General features: G+C 32.0%; 1 protein-coding gene across 5 annotated transcripts in view; it reads left to right on the plus strand.

Annotated features, from left to right (window-relative positions):
* The window catches only part of LOC105224544 (uncharacterized), a 133,230-nt gene that overhangs the window by 109,412 nt on the left and 7,089 nt on the right, over nt 1-16,729 (plus strand). For all 5 annotated transcript variants that reach the window (XM_011202661.4, XM_011202663.4, XM_049452179.1 and 2 more), the window contains exons 2-5: nt 6,573-7,540; nt 10,125-10,251; nt 14,323-14,443; nt 15,638-15,714. In XM_011202661.4, the coding sequence (XP_011200963.2) occupies nt 6,713-7,540; nt 10,125-10,251; nt 14,323-14,443; nt 15,638-15,714 (1,153 nt within the window). In that variant the 5' untranslated portion in view covers nt 6,573-6,712. The remainder of the gene's footprint in view (nt 1-6,572; nt 7,541-10,124; nt 10,252-14,322; nt 14,444-15,637; nt 15,715-16,729) is intronic.

Raw genomic sequence — 16,729 nt, forward strand, 5'->3', positions numbered from 1 at the left:
TTTCAAAAAAAAAAACTTGCTTTGGGAACCGGATTTTTAATCAATTTAGTGCTTTTAGTTGATAATACCATTCACAGATTAGTTTATTGACACAAAATTTTACGATTGTCTTATCGGCAACCAATAAACAAATAACAAAAAATATTTAAAAAGTGGCAATTTCTTTCTGGAGTGTTCAACATTCTCTGAATTTATTTGTTTTCATTTATACATATATTCTATATCCGCAAAAGCTTTTCTTGGCATCGATTGTACTAAATTTGGCAACCCTGCAGATATAATGCTGTTTCATGCTCCTAGTATGCGTCCTTTGAGTAAAACAACTGGGCTTAGAGGTGGTATGTTTGATTGTCTGAAACCATAATAAAACAGCCAATCCTTAATAATATGCAACCTATGCTTTTGAACCTTATATTGTGGGAAGAATCAACTAGAACCGAAATCAAATTTACCCACCAAAGAATATGTGACAATAGTGACATTTGCTTGTAACGTTTCATATTAACCTCAATAACGGCTAAGTTGCAACTTCGGAGACTGCAACAGCTCTCCAAACTATTAGGCTGTCGTCTTTGTGCCTTGCAACTGATACCAAATTCTTCGTGCCAGGTCAGCCTTAATTTTTTTTCAAACTTTTTTCTTCTTTCTCTACCAAAATGTTGAACTTCGACTGAACTGGACATTTTTTATAAATATATTCATCAAAAATTCTTTAAGTTCTTTGGCAACTTATAAACGAAATTTCCGTTGTCTTCTGAGGAAAATACTTCTTGTGTAGTATTTTACTATGAAGCCTGTTATTATTTAAAGTTCTCTCTATTGTTTATGGGTGGATACTCTTTTTGCTATGTCGGTTAATTTTGGAGCATGATTCTGGAATATTTTTAGCTTGCTTTAATGGCCATTGAGTGGTTTGAATTGAATTATTTTTAAATTAATTTTAAGCATTAGTCGGTCAAGTTTTTCTTAAAATTTTTAACATTTCAACATATTTTTTTTTATTTTGTATCACAATTCTTATGCAAACTGATACGTCGTTTCGGAAAATACAATATTATTGATGCATTTAACGAAAACCTTTTTAAGAGAGATCAGTAAATTGAAAATCGATAACTATCGAATGTAGTTGACTAATAACAAGGTGGTTACACTATTAGTGAGTAAATGTTATTTTGTTGTTGGCATGATTCAACATACTTATACGTCTAGTAAATATGTAAATAACAACTTAGAAAACTAAAGTAATTTGTGAATAACAATATATAGTACATATGTATGTACATATGAATATCATATTTTAGTCATACAATCTTCAAAATGCAGGCAAGTGCTGTAAATGGCAAGTGTTTCTCATTTAGAAAGCACATACTACATGCCTACATACATATAAATTATAGCATTGCCTGCAAAATGCGTCATTACCTGGTTATCTTTGCTCATGTACTTCCGCAGCAGATTTCCATTTATTTAGTTTTGATTGCGTTCAGCTCTCTAATAGTGACTATTTCATTTAGAAAATAATGACATTTCATTCAATCCCCAACAACTTTCATTAAATTTAAAAGCGTTAAATATATTTTGTATTCATCTGCTATGTTCATATGTATGTATGTGATTTTTTATTATAATTGCGTTTGAGGAAATTACGCATTTTAATAATTGATTTGATATTGAAATTAATGTGATCTGGCAAATAAATTACATACATATACATATGTGTACATACGTATGTTTTTCGCATTTCACGCAGTGAATAACTTATGAAATCTTGACTTGCCTCAAGATGGCCTTAGTTGCGTGCATCTGTTTGTTATATAATGCGAAAATCATCAACAATTTTTGGAGACATTTTTTAATGTAAATATCTCAATGCTCTTGGTTATTATTAAAAGCCAATAGTTTGTTTAGAGGTCACATTCGCTGGAAAAATCCGCAAATTAAAAATTATAAAAATTATTTACTTTTTATCTCGTAATAATCATATAATTGCAAATGATAATAATACAAAAAATAATAATAATTATTATATAATTATTAGACCACTGTTTGTGAATTGAAAACAAAGGTCAATTGACCTATATTTTTTACATAATTTATGAATTTCCTCAAAAATAAAATTGTAAAATATAAGCTGCATTTAAACTGCGCATACCCTTTCACTCGAGTCAACACTATAGTCATCGTTTTTAATTGCCTGCATTAGCGTGAAAATACGACGTGCTTCTGCGCACTTTCTGCTGATAATTTGAATCAATAAACACAAATGTTAAGTGTTATAACGGCACGTTTTGTAAGTCCAAATTTACATATGTATGATTCAAACATATGGGCAGATCAGTATAATAAATTCTAATATAGCATTCGAGCTTATGAGATTACGTCCGGTACCCACACTTTACGAGATAAGACGATATTTAGATTCTAACTACAATCTTGAAAATATGCTAAGGTTAAAGGTATACTGAAACAACTAATTGAATTTTTAACAATGTACAATTCTAGTAAGACACTGATTTAAAATTGGTATAAGTAACCTCAAAAAGTACCTCAAGATTGAGAAAAAGAACGTTTTTAATTAACATTAAGCAAATAAATTAGTATCTTTTGAAAAAGACAAATTTAAGTATAGTATGTTTAACATAAAACGTTTTCGGTGCCAAAACATATAGTACATACGAGTATATTTCGGCGTGAAAATCCAAAATATCGCCCGTTTATCCATTTTATAACGATTTCAAAAATATAAGCCGATGGTGAATTTTTCCTGCACAGAATGCAAGCTTCTTAGAATGGCACAATTATTATTCTAGAATAAAGTTTTAAACAAATTATCTAGATCATGTCGATATATTTCTATCGATTATTATTTTGAATGCCATTCTACACCACTATTCTGTTTGTGAAATGTCGTTGTTGTTGTCGTTGACAAGAAAGTACGAATGATTCGAATTGAGCTTACTATTTAAAGCTGTTTATGTTTTCTGCTTATTTACTGCTTAAAGTAATAGATATAGAGATTTAAGAATATTCGGTAAATTTCCCTTATTAAGCAACACAAACAGATTTAATTTTGTGTTTGTATATTTTTCTATTTTTCTGCAATAATTTGTATTATTCGTTCTTATTTGCTTATCAAGTGAGAGGGAAAAATACAAGCGCATTCATATTATTATCTAAACACCTATAATAATATATAAAAGTAAGCAAATTTATATTTAGTCGTGCTAATGAACCCATTTGAACTTAATTAGCATGAAGTATGGAATTTGGTGATTATTTAGATTTTACCATAGACAACTCAATTCCTGCGCACATCAGCTGATATCAAATGTGTGTCAGTATGTTTTTCGTGATTTTTTGTTTTTTTTTTTATTTGCTCAAACAAATCGGCGTTTCAATGCCAAATATTCGTTGGCCTCATTAGAGTAGGATATTTATATATTTATTTGTAAAGGGTGCTCCATTTCGGGGTTTTCTACTTTTTTAAAGAAAAAACACAGAAACTTCAAATTTGATAGGGGATGTTTATTATCATTCGAAAAAATTTTCTTTGATATTTATTTTTTTAAAGATTACCTTTTTCAAATGTTGACCGCGGCTACGTCTCAGATGGTCCATCTATTGAGGCCAATTTTCGACGACTCGTTTGAGCATTTCGACTGGTAACTGGCAAATGACACGCGTGATGTTTTGCTCCAAGGCTTGACCCAAAGAGGGATTGTCCGCATAGACTTTAGACTTTATATATCCCTACAGAAAAAAATCTAACGGTATGCTATCACACGATCTTGGTGGCCAATGGACCGGTAAAAAACGTGAAATTATCTGCTCACTGCAGAGTTTTCTCAATAAATTCATTAGTCGATGCGGTGGGTGGGAAGTGGCGCCGTCTTGTTGAAACCAAATGTCGCCAAGATCACAAGCATCTATTTAAGGACCCACCGGCCCATAAACCACACCAAACCGTTCTTTTTTCTGAAGGAAATGAAAGCTTTTGAATCTTTTAAGATTGCTCTTCGTCCCAAATGCGGCTTATTTATATATTCACTGTGCCAGAAATGAGCTTCATCGTTAAACAAAATTTAGCCCGAAAAAGTCGAATCTTCTTGGAACGAAGTGATGTCTCTTGGGAAGGTGGAGCGGCTTCATTTCTCGTACAAGCTGTATTTTGTACGCTTTCATTTAAGCTACCGACGTAAAATCCGCAAAGTTGTTCCATACGTTAGTCCGATTTGCTGCGAACGGTGCCGAATCGACTCTTCACGGTCTTCTTGTACACTCTCATCCGTATTGCGCAAGGCTACTGGATTCTAGTGCCCTTTATGCTTGTGTTTGATACTATTAACTGGATTTTACTTTACGGAATGCTTCAGTAGAAAGTACTCAGCTTTAATAAGTCGAAGTCTCGCAATTTTTGTGGATTATGGTGATTCAAGTTAGGAAACTTCAACTGTATATTTACCATGTCCAAACTTCAAAATTCGCAAAATAGTATAGGACACTGCTCAACATATAGTTTGTTCCTTAATTTGACATTATAACGTCCTACATAAGTATATCAAAGCTTGATAGTAATCGATAGTATATACAACAAGGGCCAACTCAATTGCCTGGGAAGGTAGTCGATATTCACTCATAATGTAATTTTTGTACACTGTTGTATACCTGAGTATTTCTTATTACACATATACAATACTTTTCATATAGTATATGTATTATCATGTTTGTATGTATTTGTAAATATGAATGGCGTGAAATATGTCTTATTTACATATTATATAGGCTATTATTCACCCAACGCTGCTATGACGTTATCATTTGTTAATTTACGTGATGAAGGCTTTGAACAGTTAAACAACTAGAACATACGCTCCTGTACTTATTACGTTATGAAAGCTTAACATATACATACATATTAATGTGTGCAAATGGATATGAATACATCATCTTCGTGTGTGTGTACTAAATTTTATGGTCGCAATTTATTTGCTGGCTTACATCACCTTGGCCAACAACAATGCGATTGATTTTCCGGTATAGCAAAAAAAGGAAATTGTTAATTATTTTTTATCACTTTCTATTGCTCTCGAAATGAAGCAATCGCAACGAATACTTATATGAATCATTCTTATACTCGCAGAGGGTATATTAAGTTTGCCGCGAAGATTGTAACACCCAGAGTGAAATGTGGGTAGGGTCCCCCAATGAAAAAGTTAAAGGTTGAGGCAGCTGATTCCGAATTTCGGTAGTAAATTTTAATAATTTCGACTCCTTGTTGGATCATATACCTTTCTATGATGAAATTGCAAACCTTACTGAAGAGAAATGTCAAAAGAGCGGGAAAAATATGGCGTCGTTTGTTGTCACTTAGTCCCTTTCTTTAGGCATGTTCATCTGTCTGTCTGTATATATGCAAGCTAGTCCCTCAGTGTTTGAAATATTGGTCTGAAATTTTGCATAAATCTTTTTCTCTTCAAGGAGAATCAATTCAATTTCTTGAATTATTATTATTCCTGATTTGAAACCGAAGTCATAAAAATGCTCTTATGGCTTTCCAAGCTAACTATGCTATAAACACTCCTTTTTCATCAGCATAAAATAGGCGATAACAAAATTTTCCCATTTCAATTGTTATTTCACATTTTTCCATTATGGTCTCTATAAAACTTTAATGTGCCTTGACCTAAATTCCCACAAGCCGCAAACATAATATTGTCTTTAGGAGATGGTAATGAATATTTTACTCATATTTCCAGGTAAAATACCGTTTATTGTTATTATTTGCTGCAAACATGCACATTATCATAAGGTAATCGAGTTTCCCACAACGCTGAATATTTATCACTTTCACTTACTATCTACACAGACAGCTATTTGACATTGCCATACGCCGTTTTGGCATAGACAGTTACGTTTATTTACTATAAAACTCTCGTGCACGACCTTCAACGGCATCAGCATTAATTTCGGTTGTACGTATTGACAGTTGGCTGCATGCTGAGGATTAAGTGTTGTGGCTGTATTGCGCGGGTGTGTACGCTGGCCAGGTAGGAAGGACATAATATGAGTGCACATGCACTTGATGCAAATCCTTGGGGAGCTGGCAAGTGCACTCGTACTTGTGTAATTGTTGTTGCACGGTTATAGGCAACGAGGTTGTGGAAATGTTTATACAGCTGATATCGTATACTGTGTGCTCAGCTCAAGGCCTGGTATGCATTTTTAATAAGATGAATGAATTTGAAGATGCTAAAGGATATGATGAATTCAATGCATATCTATAGGCGCATTAACTTATAATATGTTAATAATAGGGGCTGAGTAAGCCATTATATATTTGAATTTATAAAATATAAGTTTTGAGAAGACAAGTAAATGAGGTTTGCAGCGCGACCTAAGGTCTATAGGTATCTATTTTTGTATAACTAAATCATTATTTTGTTGAACGGTTGTCAGTAGTTGCGATTTTAATCATATACATATGTATATCAACAAAGATTTTATTGCAATAAACATATGCGAAAGTTTAATAATCATGCTAATAATAAATTTTTATTTTTCTCTCATTGCAGTTATAACAAAAAATAGAGGGTGTGAAATATAGACCTCTAAAATTAACTTGACACAACAAAATTGTAAAAGAACAACAATTCCGTCTTTGCTACGGTTAGCGCCAAAGTAGCTGGATTTACACTGTTTTACGCCGAAGGGAATGGTATATTTCTTGGGGGATTGGGGCATGGGAGATTCTGACTGTACGTCATATCATCAACATGTTCCAACAATACAACAGACCACTTTGCATGCCCATAGCCACAGCCAACACCAGCACCATCATCATCAACAACAACAGCAGCAACAACATGTACAGCAAATTCACGTACAACAGCAGCAAAATGAACAGCAACGCCTTGAATTGCAATTACAATTGCAACAACAGCAACAACAACATATTGGCGAAATTGCACCTACATTAGGTCAACTATCGCCCATTCAATTTGGCAGCGGCACACCAGATGCTACAATATTGCTGGGCAATACTCTCACAGCTGTACAACAACAACAGCAGCAACATTTGTTAGCTAACTCACCGCAACATGTGGCGAGCAGCACTTTGGTTACAGCCAATTTACAGCAATTGTCTGTGAGCAGTAACAGTCGCAGTGATAGTCACTGTTCGACCCCCATTAAGTCAACAGTGCTTGATGCTTTTGATAATACCGCCTATCAGCAACTGCAGCAACAACCAACGCAACAGTTAAAACAGCAGCAATCGTTGCCAACACAAGCACACCCGCTTGCCTCGGCGACAGCTGCTTTGCATCAGTATTTGGGTCGTCAACGTTCCGATTCGTGTGCCGGTAATGTTGGCAGCTGTACGAATGCACCATCCACGCCGACTGCACCAGCGGAACACGGCGCTAATAACAGCAACAGCAGAGGATCAACGGCAGCAGCAAATAATTTCCTGCAGCCACAGCTGAGTAAGGATCTTCTGGAAAGTGAGGATGAAGTCGCACTGCAGCCGCTCTCCAATCAGGTATGTTTATAAGGAGCTTTATGTGGTAAATTTTAGAATAGCATTTCCCGATTTCCTGGTTAAAATGAGTATGTACCCATGTATTTTCTTGATCTGGAGGACCTCCTCTAGCTGTACATACCCATTTTAACCCCGAAATCGGGGGATGCTATTCTAAATCGTTAAGCTAGAGGTATTGGTATGTATATACTAATATGTATGAATTCATTCTGAACACCTAATAAGCAGTTTGAAGAATTGATTACAGGTGCTTCCCACACCTATTTATATGCATATGTATGATTTATGAGTTCATCATTCATTTCGATTGTCGTTTCATTGATAAAAAGAATTTAAAGCCACAATTTGTATAATTTCTTTTTATTGTTGTTATCTTGCTCATAAAACTTCAAATTCCTTGTATGATACTTAATTACTTTATTATGTCATTTTGGCAAATCGATCAATAAACTTTGTTATCGAAAATTATCGTACAATCACAAGCAAATATGCTTTTTTGTATTTTTATTGAAATCTGAAAGTGAAAACTTAATTTTTTTATTTTAGCAATATATATATATATATATATGTATATATATATATTTTAATAACGAAATAACGTATACTCATATATCTTTATAAATAATGCATTTATTTATAAATGAACCCAAATCACTTCCTGTCCGCCAAATATTTATTTCTGTGCCGAAAGAAATAAGTCACTTTTATTTAACGCTAAATTTATTTAAGAATAGAAATCATGTGCACACGTATATTGCAAAAATAAAGTGTGAAAAATTAAGAAAGAAATAGACAGCTGTTGAATTGGCCAAATCGGTCAAGTTCAAAGTATTTTTTGTTTTGTTCTCGCGGCAACATGTTAAGGCGCGCGTACACACCTGCGCTGAACGAGCCTTTCAACGTGCTGAAATTAGTATTTATATTGAACTAAATATAAATTTTAATTTATAACATTTAAAAATAATAACATTATATTTTTTTCAAGCTACTAAAGTAAACAATAGACTTCGCACAATTTATTATTACCTTAGCAGAGAAAAAAGTAGCGTGCTATAAATAATTGCACATATTGTAAAGATCGGCGCAAACTAAATTCTCTGCGTGTCGTTTCGCAATTGTTTACCAATCTGAAATGATATTTGTATGCACATACATACTCGTAAATCAAGAGGAAATATATGCGATATCGTTTGGATTATCTGTGTCATCTCTCTTCGCAATTTCATTGCTCCCTCCGTTATCGATTTATCGTTATTTTATTTATAGCTGTGTGTATATTTATTGAAAATGAAATAAGAAGGCAGCGTATTTAAGATTTTTATTTTTGGTAACAGGTTTATGCACGCGTTCGGACATTTTTCTGCCACTTTGTTGATCGTTTGGTTTTCTTGTTTTATGGAAAATATTTACTCTGCACATTATATGCACAAACGTGTGGTAAAAATCAGATTCTTTGTTATTTTTCTTTTAAAGTCATTGAACGCTGTAGCAGAAAGAAAATGTCATTTCTTTGATGGTTCAGTTAAATAGAGTTTAGGCCAATTACCTTAAAAATTATTGCAAAAAATTTGCATTTTTATATTATTTAAAATCGGTTGCAAAGTCCGATTGTTTAAGTCGAAGTGGCTGTATATGGCATGTGTAAATATGATATTTCTGAAACGTAATATAGGATACAGGAAGTAACGAATATTTTGTTATATATTCCCTGCAAGCCACCTGTCGCTTAAATGACGATGTGTATGTGTTAGTTTCGGTGCTAATTCTTTCAATAGATTGGAGTTTCGGTAGCCATAGTCTTTATATATGTACATAGATGTTAAATATTTGATCCCTTTTATTAAAATCAGTATTAAATCACTAAGCAGATTACATAGATAAATTTTCTAGAAGAAAAAAAAATTATATTTCTTAAATGTTAACACAATTATATACATATGTATGCATATGTGAATATTGTTTGTTTTTGGCTTAATTATTGGGGATTTAATGTAAATTTTTTTTTTTTGCTGACTTTCTGAGTATGACCGTAGAAATGTATAGGCAGTTATAACAACTTGTTCAAACGTGCATACAGATATTGAAAAATTTGACAAATTGTTTCACCTGTGAATACAGATATTATTCATATTCATATAGTAGGTTTGTGGACATGGGTTTTATTGCATACATTCCTTACACAAAAATGTCACATTTTTCGACAGGAATATGTATTTGTAATTGACGTCATATGGTTGGAATGTTTCCGATTTATTTGCGCAGTCTTTCAATTTTAATTATAAAAAAATATTCACACTTACGAGTATGAGCAGCTGAGAAAATATTTTTAGTATTATTTAGTCTTACATATTATTGTATATAACGTGGGCACTTATAGTACATATATTTCGAAAATAAGTAAATTACTTTTATCTTAACTTTGATGTTTAGTTAAGTATGAACTTTACTATTTGCCAAACTTTACAAATTGTAAATGACAATTTATAAATTGACATCATTTTTCTTAGTCGATAATACCGTACCAACGAAATGATTTATGATTATCATTTAAATTAATGTACACGCTTTTCGCGCTATATTTCAGGTCGGTGGCCACACACGTCTTCTACTGTTGAATCAATCGACTGTCATAAAGCCATTGAATTTGCGTGAATTGGACTTTTATCAAAACATTCCGCACGATGTACAGAAGTTTGTGCCCAAATACAAAGGTAAGCAGACGGCCACTTATTAGTTGTACACATGCAAATATACGAAGATAGGAAAAATAGAAAAGTAAGAATTAAAAAATGTTTATCGAAATTTGTTTTATACTAGCTATCAGATTGCATTCATTTAAATCATTTGATGTTTTTTACTTATAAAAATAAAAATAAATAACTCTAAAGGGAAAAGCAAATATTTTAATATAATTTAGTGAATTTATTATCGCTATGTAATGCATTTTAAACAAGGTTAGACTTAAATGTTTATTATATATCAATATTTAAAAATGATAAAACCAAGTAGAATATTTAAAATAAATGCAAAGCTGTTAAAATTGTGCAAATAATGCAAAACTAATGTCGCACAATTACCATACCATAACGCAATAACAGTGAATTGTGCAAAGTACAAGTATAAAATTGAATTGTTTATCATTATGTAGATTTGCATATACCATACACGTATGTTTGTCTGCTCGTGTAAACTCCTTTCAGCACCTCATATCAAGTATCAGTTACTGTCTACGACATCAAGTACAAATCGAACAATAAAATTGAAATCATTAACCAACCAGCTCTCTTCACTCATTTCTTCATCTCTGTGCGTGATTTTTATGTTTCTCTATTCCTTTTTTTGTTTACTTTTAGCACTTTAAAGAAAAGCAGAAAACATTTTGTAAATATGGCTGTTTTAAATCGAATTACAACATGCATTCGAGTTATTAATTTATATTAGGCACATATTTCCATTTTCATAAGCTGTGATACGAGTAATATACTATATAAATAAAAACCTTATTATACAAGAGAGTAATATACTAATGGTTAAAATTGCAATTATATCTAGGTTTTACTCTTATGTAGTTAGCTAAATATGTATTATAAAAAATTGTAACCTACTATTATGGTGCAAACTAATAAAATAAAGTCTTACATACAACAATAAAAAAAGCTTTAGAAAAGTGACTTAGACAAATATTAAAAACATGTATTTGTTACTAAAAAAAATATGAAAAAATGAAGTATAAACAAATAAAAACCAAAAAAAAACAGTTTGATAAAAAAAAAAAAATATGCAAAATGCATTAAAGGCTTCTTTGTATTTAAGTAACAACTTTTAGAGACATTTATTTTAACACTGAGAGAATACACAGGGTTTCAAACTACACTAGTAAGCTTTTGATTATACTATGGATTGCTTTCTATCAAAATCTCCGCCTATGTGTAGCAAATGTGTATCAAAATTTTACAAATGTAAAAACTAAGCGGCAATAAAGTGCGTATAAACATTAAGAGTTTTTACATCAATAATTAACACATGAACTAGCGAACGTCAACGTTAAAAGCCGATGACTTTGAGTTGAGTTATCGACTGTGTGCACATTTGTTTACTGTGCGTGCACACGTATACTGCAAAATTAAAGTTCAGCAAGAAACAAACCCTGTGTATTTGTGCAATATTGTTAGTGAACATTTTTAATCTGTAAATCGTACAATTACAATTTTTAAATAATTGTTTAATAACAATAAGCATAAAATTGTTTTTGTATTCCTATTTACAGATCAAATATATGTTTGAACTGTATGCAAAAATGTCTGTAAAATAAATTACGTGATTCAAGTGAATTCAACTTTCCGTAGTAATGCATATTTAGATTTAGTAACAATTATAAGTGCTTCAAGGGTAAGTGCAAATACAAGATAGACAAAATAAGAATAGAAAAAGTTATAGTAAAAATTTCGAGCATACTTTGAATTTTACGCGTATTAAAAATGGTTATCCATACCTATTTATCAAATAAAATAAAGTTACGGCAAAGAAGGGCAGAATTTTAAATTAAATACAGCAAAATTTATAATTAATAACTTAAATATATATGCTTTATTAAAACTTCCAAGCACTGTATTTGCCATTGCTTTGTTTAAAAAAAATGTTTAATAGGTTATATACAATATATTTACACTCTTATCATAGTTAACTATCTACTTTACTTCATTTAACTTTTCACAAACAAACATCTACTCACTGTATGATTAATAAAATCCTTGTGTGCTTACAACTCTCACCACCAAATTTGTTTAAAAAGAAATGCCTGGCTGTGTGAGTCGGTTAGGGCACACGAGGATGTACGTTGAAATGATTTTTTTGGTCTGCTTTTACTTCCCGTACCTGTGTAGCCTCGTTGCATGGCTCGAAGATACGTAGAAAATGTGCGCGCCAGCAGAGAAATGAACATTGAATCAGTGCAGTGATATGTGCAAGCAATGATAGCGAGAGAGCGTTAAAGTGATTGAGAATGCGAGCGCGTGAATACATTTTTGGGGCACATCTGGAACTACTGGGGGCTCGGGAAACAACTCGTTGTAGCGTAATATCCTCAATACCTGTTTTCTTTTTTATCAAAGAGCAAACCAAAGTTGTTGTGTTTTTTTCTTTATTTATATATTATGATTCAGTGAAAGCATGTCGTCGTCGTCGTCGTCGGCCGCGATTTGTTGTTATACAAGGCAACCTACACAAACAATAAAACAATGAATCTGAAAACTGAGGAACGCTTCCGCGCAACCCCCACAAACCGAAATCGAAATGAAACTGATACTGAAACTGAAACCAATGTGTGACATAAAAGCACATGGCTCCTCTTATCTATATATACAAATGTACATAACTCTGCATAGCGAAATCAGTCTGACTCTAATCGTGCTATTGCTTATTTTATGCAATAATTCGATGACTATGACGAAGACGAAGTCGACGGGTATATCACGATTTCACTACGGAAGGGTTTGTATAAAGATTTTATCCCGATCTTTAAATCGTTTATTAATACGTGTATCGATTTTAATTACAATGAAATTAGTATATAATAATAAACAATATAATACTTATTTTGTTTAGGTAAAGCAGAATTTTGTTAAATGAGAGATAAATATTTCACATTTTGAAAAAAATTCCAAGTTTATAATTATTTATATAATTATTTGTACACTGCGAACTCATTGGATTCCTTTACTTCTCCAACAGTTCTTTAAATCCATCTTCAAGAAATACCTGCGTATGTGACATTATCCAGATGTCTTTTCAACCTATTTTTTCTTACTTTTATTAAATTTATTATACTTAGACAGCACATATGCCTTTATAAAAAGCGCGCTGCAGCTTCCCATTTGTAATTATAATTATTTTTAAACATAATTTAACTAAGTTCAGTTATTTACTCCCTAAATCCTCTTGTACGATTCCAGAAATAAATGCAATAAATGCTTCTAACAAGTTAACGAGTTAGAAACCTTAATAAGTGATTTAAATAGATATTAATAATAAAAATAAATAATATACAAATTTACATGAAAATTTCCTTAAAGAATAAAGCGCGACTTTTGTCGCTTGGCTTCGAATAATCTGCGCAGAACATTTAATGTTGTTTTTTCGATTTTTTTTTTTTTAATAAAATTCGATGCAAGTTAAATTTATACCTTTTGTTTTATTTTTGATTTTTTTGTTGTAATAATTCATGTTAATGCTTTCGCAAAGAATTGTTCAGATTTGAATTGTATCGATTTTTGTACTGGCGATAAAATGTCTCTTTTAATATTTATCGAAACGTGAAATATCAAAAATAGCAATTCATCAAGAATTTTTTTCGTTCAAAAATTGTAAGAAAAATAATTATTTAATATCATCTGATAACCAGATAGTCAAGAAATGATTATTTTGCATATTATGTACATACATATACATATATTTTCATTATTATTTTGTTTTGTCCCTAAAATGTTATTAATACACCCATGTGTATATTTAAATTACAAAAAATTAAAACATAATACTTCAACCCACCATTCACGCCATCACATTTGTGATAGTTGTTAGCTCGACATCTTTCTCTACTAAATACTAATAGAAAGCAGATAAACATTAATAATTTTTATGAATATCAATTTAGTCCGTTTTTAGGTTAAGCGAAATTTTATATATATATTTTTTTAAATTTAATTGAATTACGTAATTCCTACAAAAAACAAAATGTTTCACAACTAATCACCAAATTCTCTTTATATGAATATTTTTTGTAGGCGTGATGCAAGCGACCACAATGGGCGGTGCGAAATTGGAAAAACGGTACTCACCGAGCTTCCGCGAGGAGCCGGTGCGTAAATTGAGCACCACAAAGCGGAAACGAGATGATGTGCTAAGGTAGGTTATAATCTTCCTAAAAAAAACAAATTTTTCTAAAAATTTATTGAAAAACATTTCACATATTTATTTCTATATATTACACAAAACATCATCAAAACTATACATGTCAAATGACCCAACAAACAAATATGGCAATGAATTTTTGCTTTTATTTTAGATATAAAGAAATTACTTTCAATTTATGTATGCGTGTGCGCGCGTTGCAAAAACAAAAAAAATATACAGATTTGTGTACGTGATACCAAACTCTTCAATAGCGAGCTAACTTTTGCGGGTATGAATTGAAAAATAAAACATTATTTTTGTAAATAAATCTTTGTTTATAAATTACAAAATATGTTTTAACAAATTCTTGTGATAAATTCATAACGAAGACTAATTAAATAATGAAATTCGTATGAACCTATCCAAAGCACAAAACATGTTTCCATGTCCCCCTATATTTCTTTTAGGCCGCCATTAACGACGACCACCATCAACCAATTCACATTGAGCAATATTATTGTTTGGTATAAAACCGTGTGTTCAGACTCAAGCACGCAGTCGTAATAAAACAAAAAAAAAAGGTAACAAGCCAAACAAATCGCCGCCCCCCAGTGAAATAAATGAGCGAGCAAGCAAACGAACAAACGTGCGCCTGTTTGGACGCCTTTAACTCGCTGCTGCCCCCATCCCCACAAAACACTGGAGCCGCACTACACCGCACCGCACATAGCCACTCGACTCCTTGCCAGCCAGTAGCGAAACGCCGACCGAATAGCCGCTAACGCAAAGCATGGCCGAGCGCTGCTGTTGACGATGAGCTGGGAGCCTAGAGCGGAATACAAGGCAGCGATCTGTAATGCCTCCATTATCGACACACAAACTCGTTGCATAGAAATGTATACAGTGTATTGCAAGTCATATTCTATCGTACTTTATAAGGGCATCATTAGATTTTTAGAGTTAGAGTTGTTATCTTAGGTAGAAAGAATGTCATTTTGTAGTTCTAATAATTTGCATAGGTGAAAAAATTTAAAGCATCTTCTTTCACATTTGTTTATTCAACCATATGTAATATTTATTTACTAATTATTAAAATCTGTATAGTATATTTAAAAAATAAAAAAAAAAATTCAACAAAAAAACAACGTATTTGTTTATGCAATTTTTAATGCCTACAAGGTTTATTTTTCTTCTTTTCTCTTACAGGATGAAAGTTCATAAGAATGGAAATGCTGCCGATGTTATAAAAAGTATTTCGCAATTAGACAACACAAATAAGCAATGTTAGTATCCATAGAAGCAATTGATGTGGCCACATGCGACCAAATAACCAACCAAACATTCAACAACACTAATTTTTTGTCAACAAAATTTTCATATTTCACATGACATGCAATTTTAAATGCATTCATTAGCCACAAGTCTAACTTCAAAGTTAATATTCGTATGCTATCAATTTAGCGGAACTCGTATTTTGTCAACGTCATTAAAATATTCTGTACAAATTCATGATTTCATTACATTCATATTCGGCGTAAAGTGATGTTTTGGTTATATCTCAGCTCTCGTTGTAGGACGAGCTACTTTTCAAACCATTATAATGTACTATTACTCACAAACTCGGAATTCTCAGGGGAACCGGGTTCTCTGCAACAAAGTTTTGCAGATTTTTTCTCAATTAACCCTTAACAATCGTCCCCGGGCCGCAGTTTTCTCCCTACGGTCCTGTATATGTGTAATATAGTATAGGAGTATAATGTTTTGAATGCTTGCCAAACGCTGGTCGCTCTGTAACATCTGTTTAATTTGATTTATGTTCAATTTTAGATTGATGCAACATATATGTTTTTTAACAAATTTTAATAACCTCTAAATTAATATTGTGGCATTTTACAAAATTAGGAAGTTTTTACATCGTCGCTAAGGACACCTTGTTAGAGTTGTGTTTTTCGATTTTGCCATATGAATTTTTATTTTAAATTAACTTACTTTATTAATACAATATATAATTTTAAACAACTGATTTAATTTTTTGAGATAGGGGAGTCAAATAGTTGAAGCAGTGAACTAATAATAATTCATAACCATTAGATCATCTGCCGTCATTGCGTTGTATGTGTTTGCGTTGACTAGGTAAATAGGCCGAGTTTTTTCTTTTCGTTTTGTCGGCCACCAAATGGATTTGGAAGGAAGGATTGGAAGAAGTTTTCTTCATATAACTGAATAAAGAATATTCATAAAATCTTCAGGTTTCCTTTTATGGCGATTTAAATATTGATCGTTATATTTACTTCATCC

The sequence above is a fragment of the Bactrocera dorsalis genome, chromosome 3 (assembly GCF_023373825.1).
Source record: "Bactrocera dorsalis isolate Fly_Bdor chromosome 3, ASM2337382v1, whole genome shotgun sequence".
Taxonomy (NCBI): Eukaryota; Metazoa; Arthropoda; class Insecta; order Diptera; family Tephritidae; genus Bactrocera; species Bactrocera dorsalis.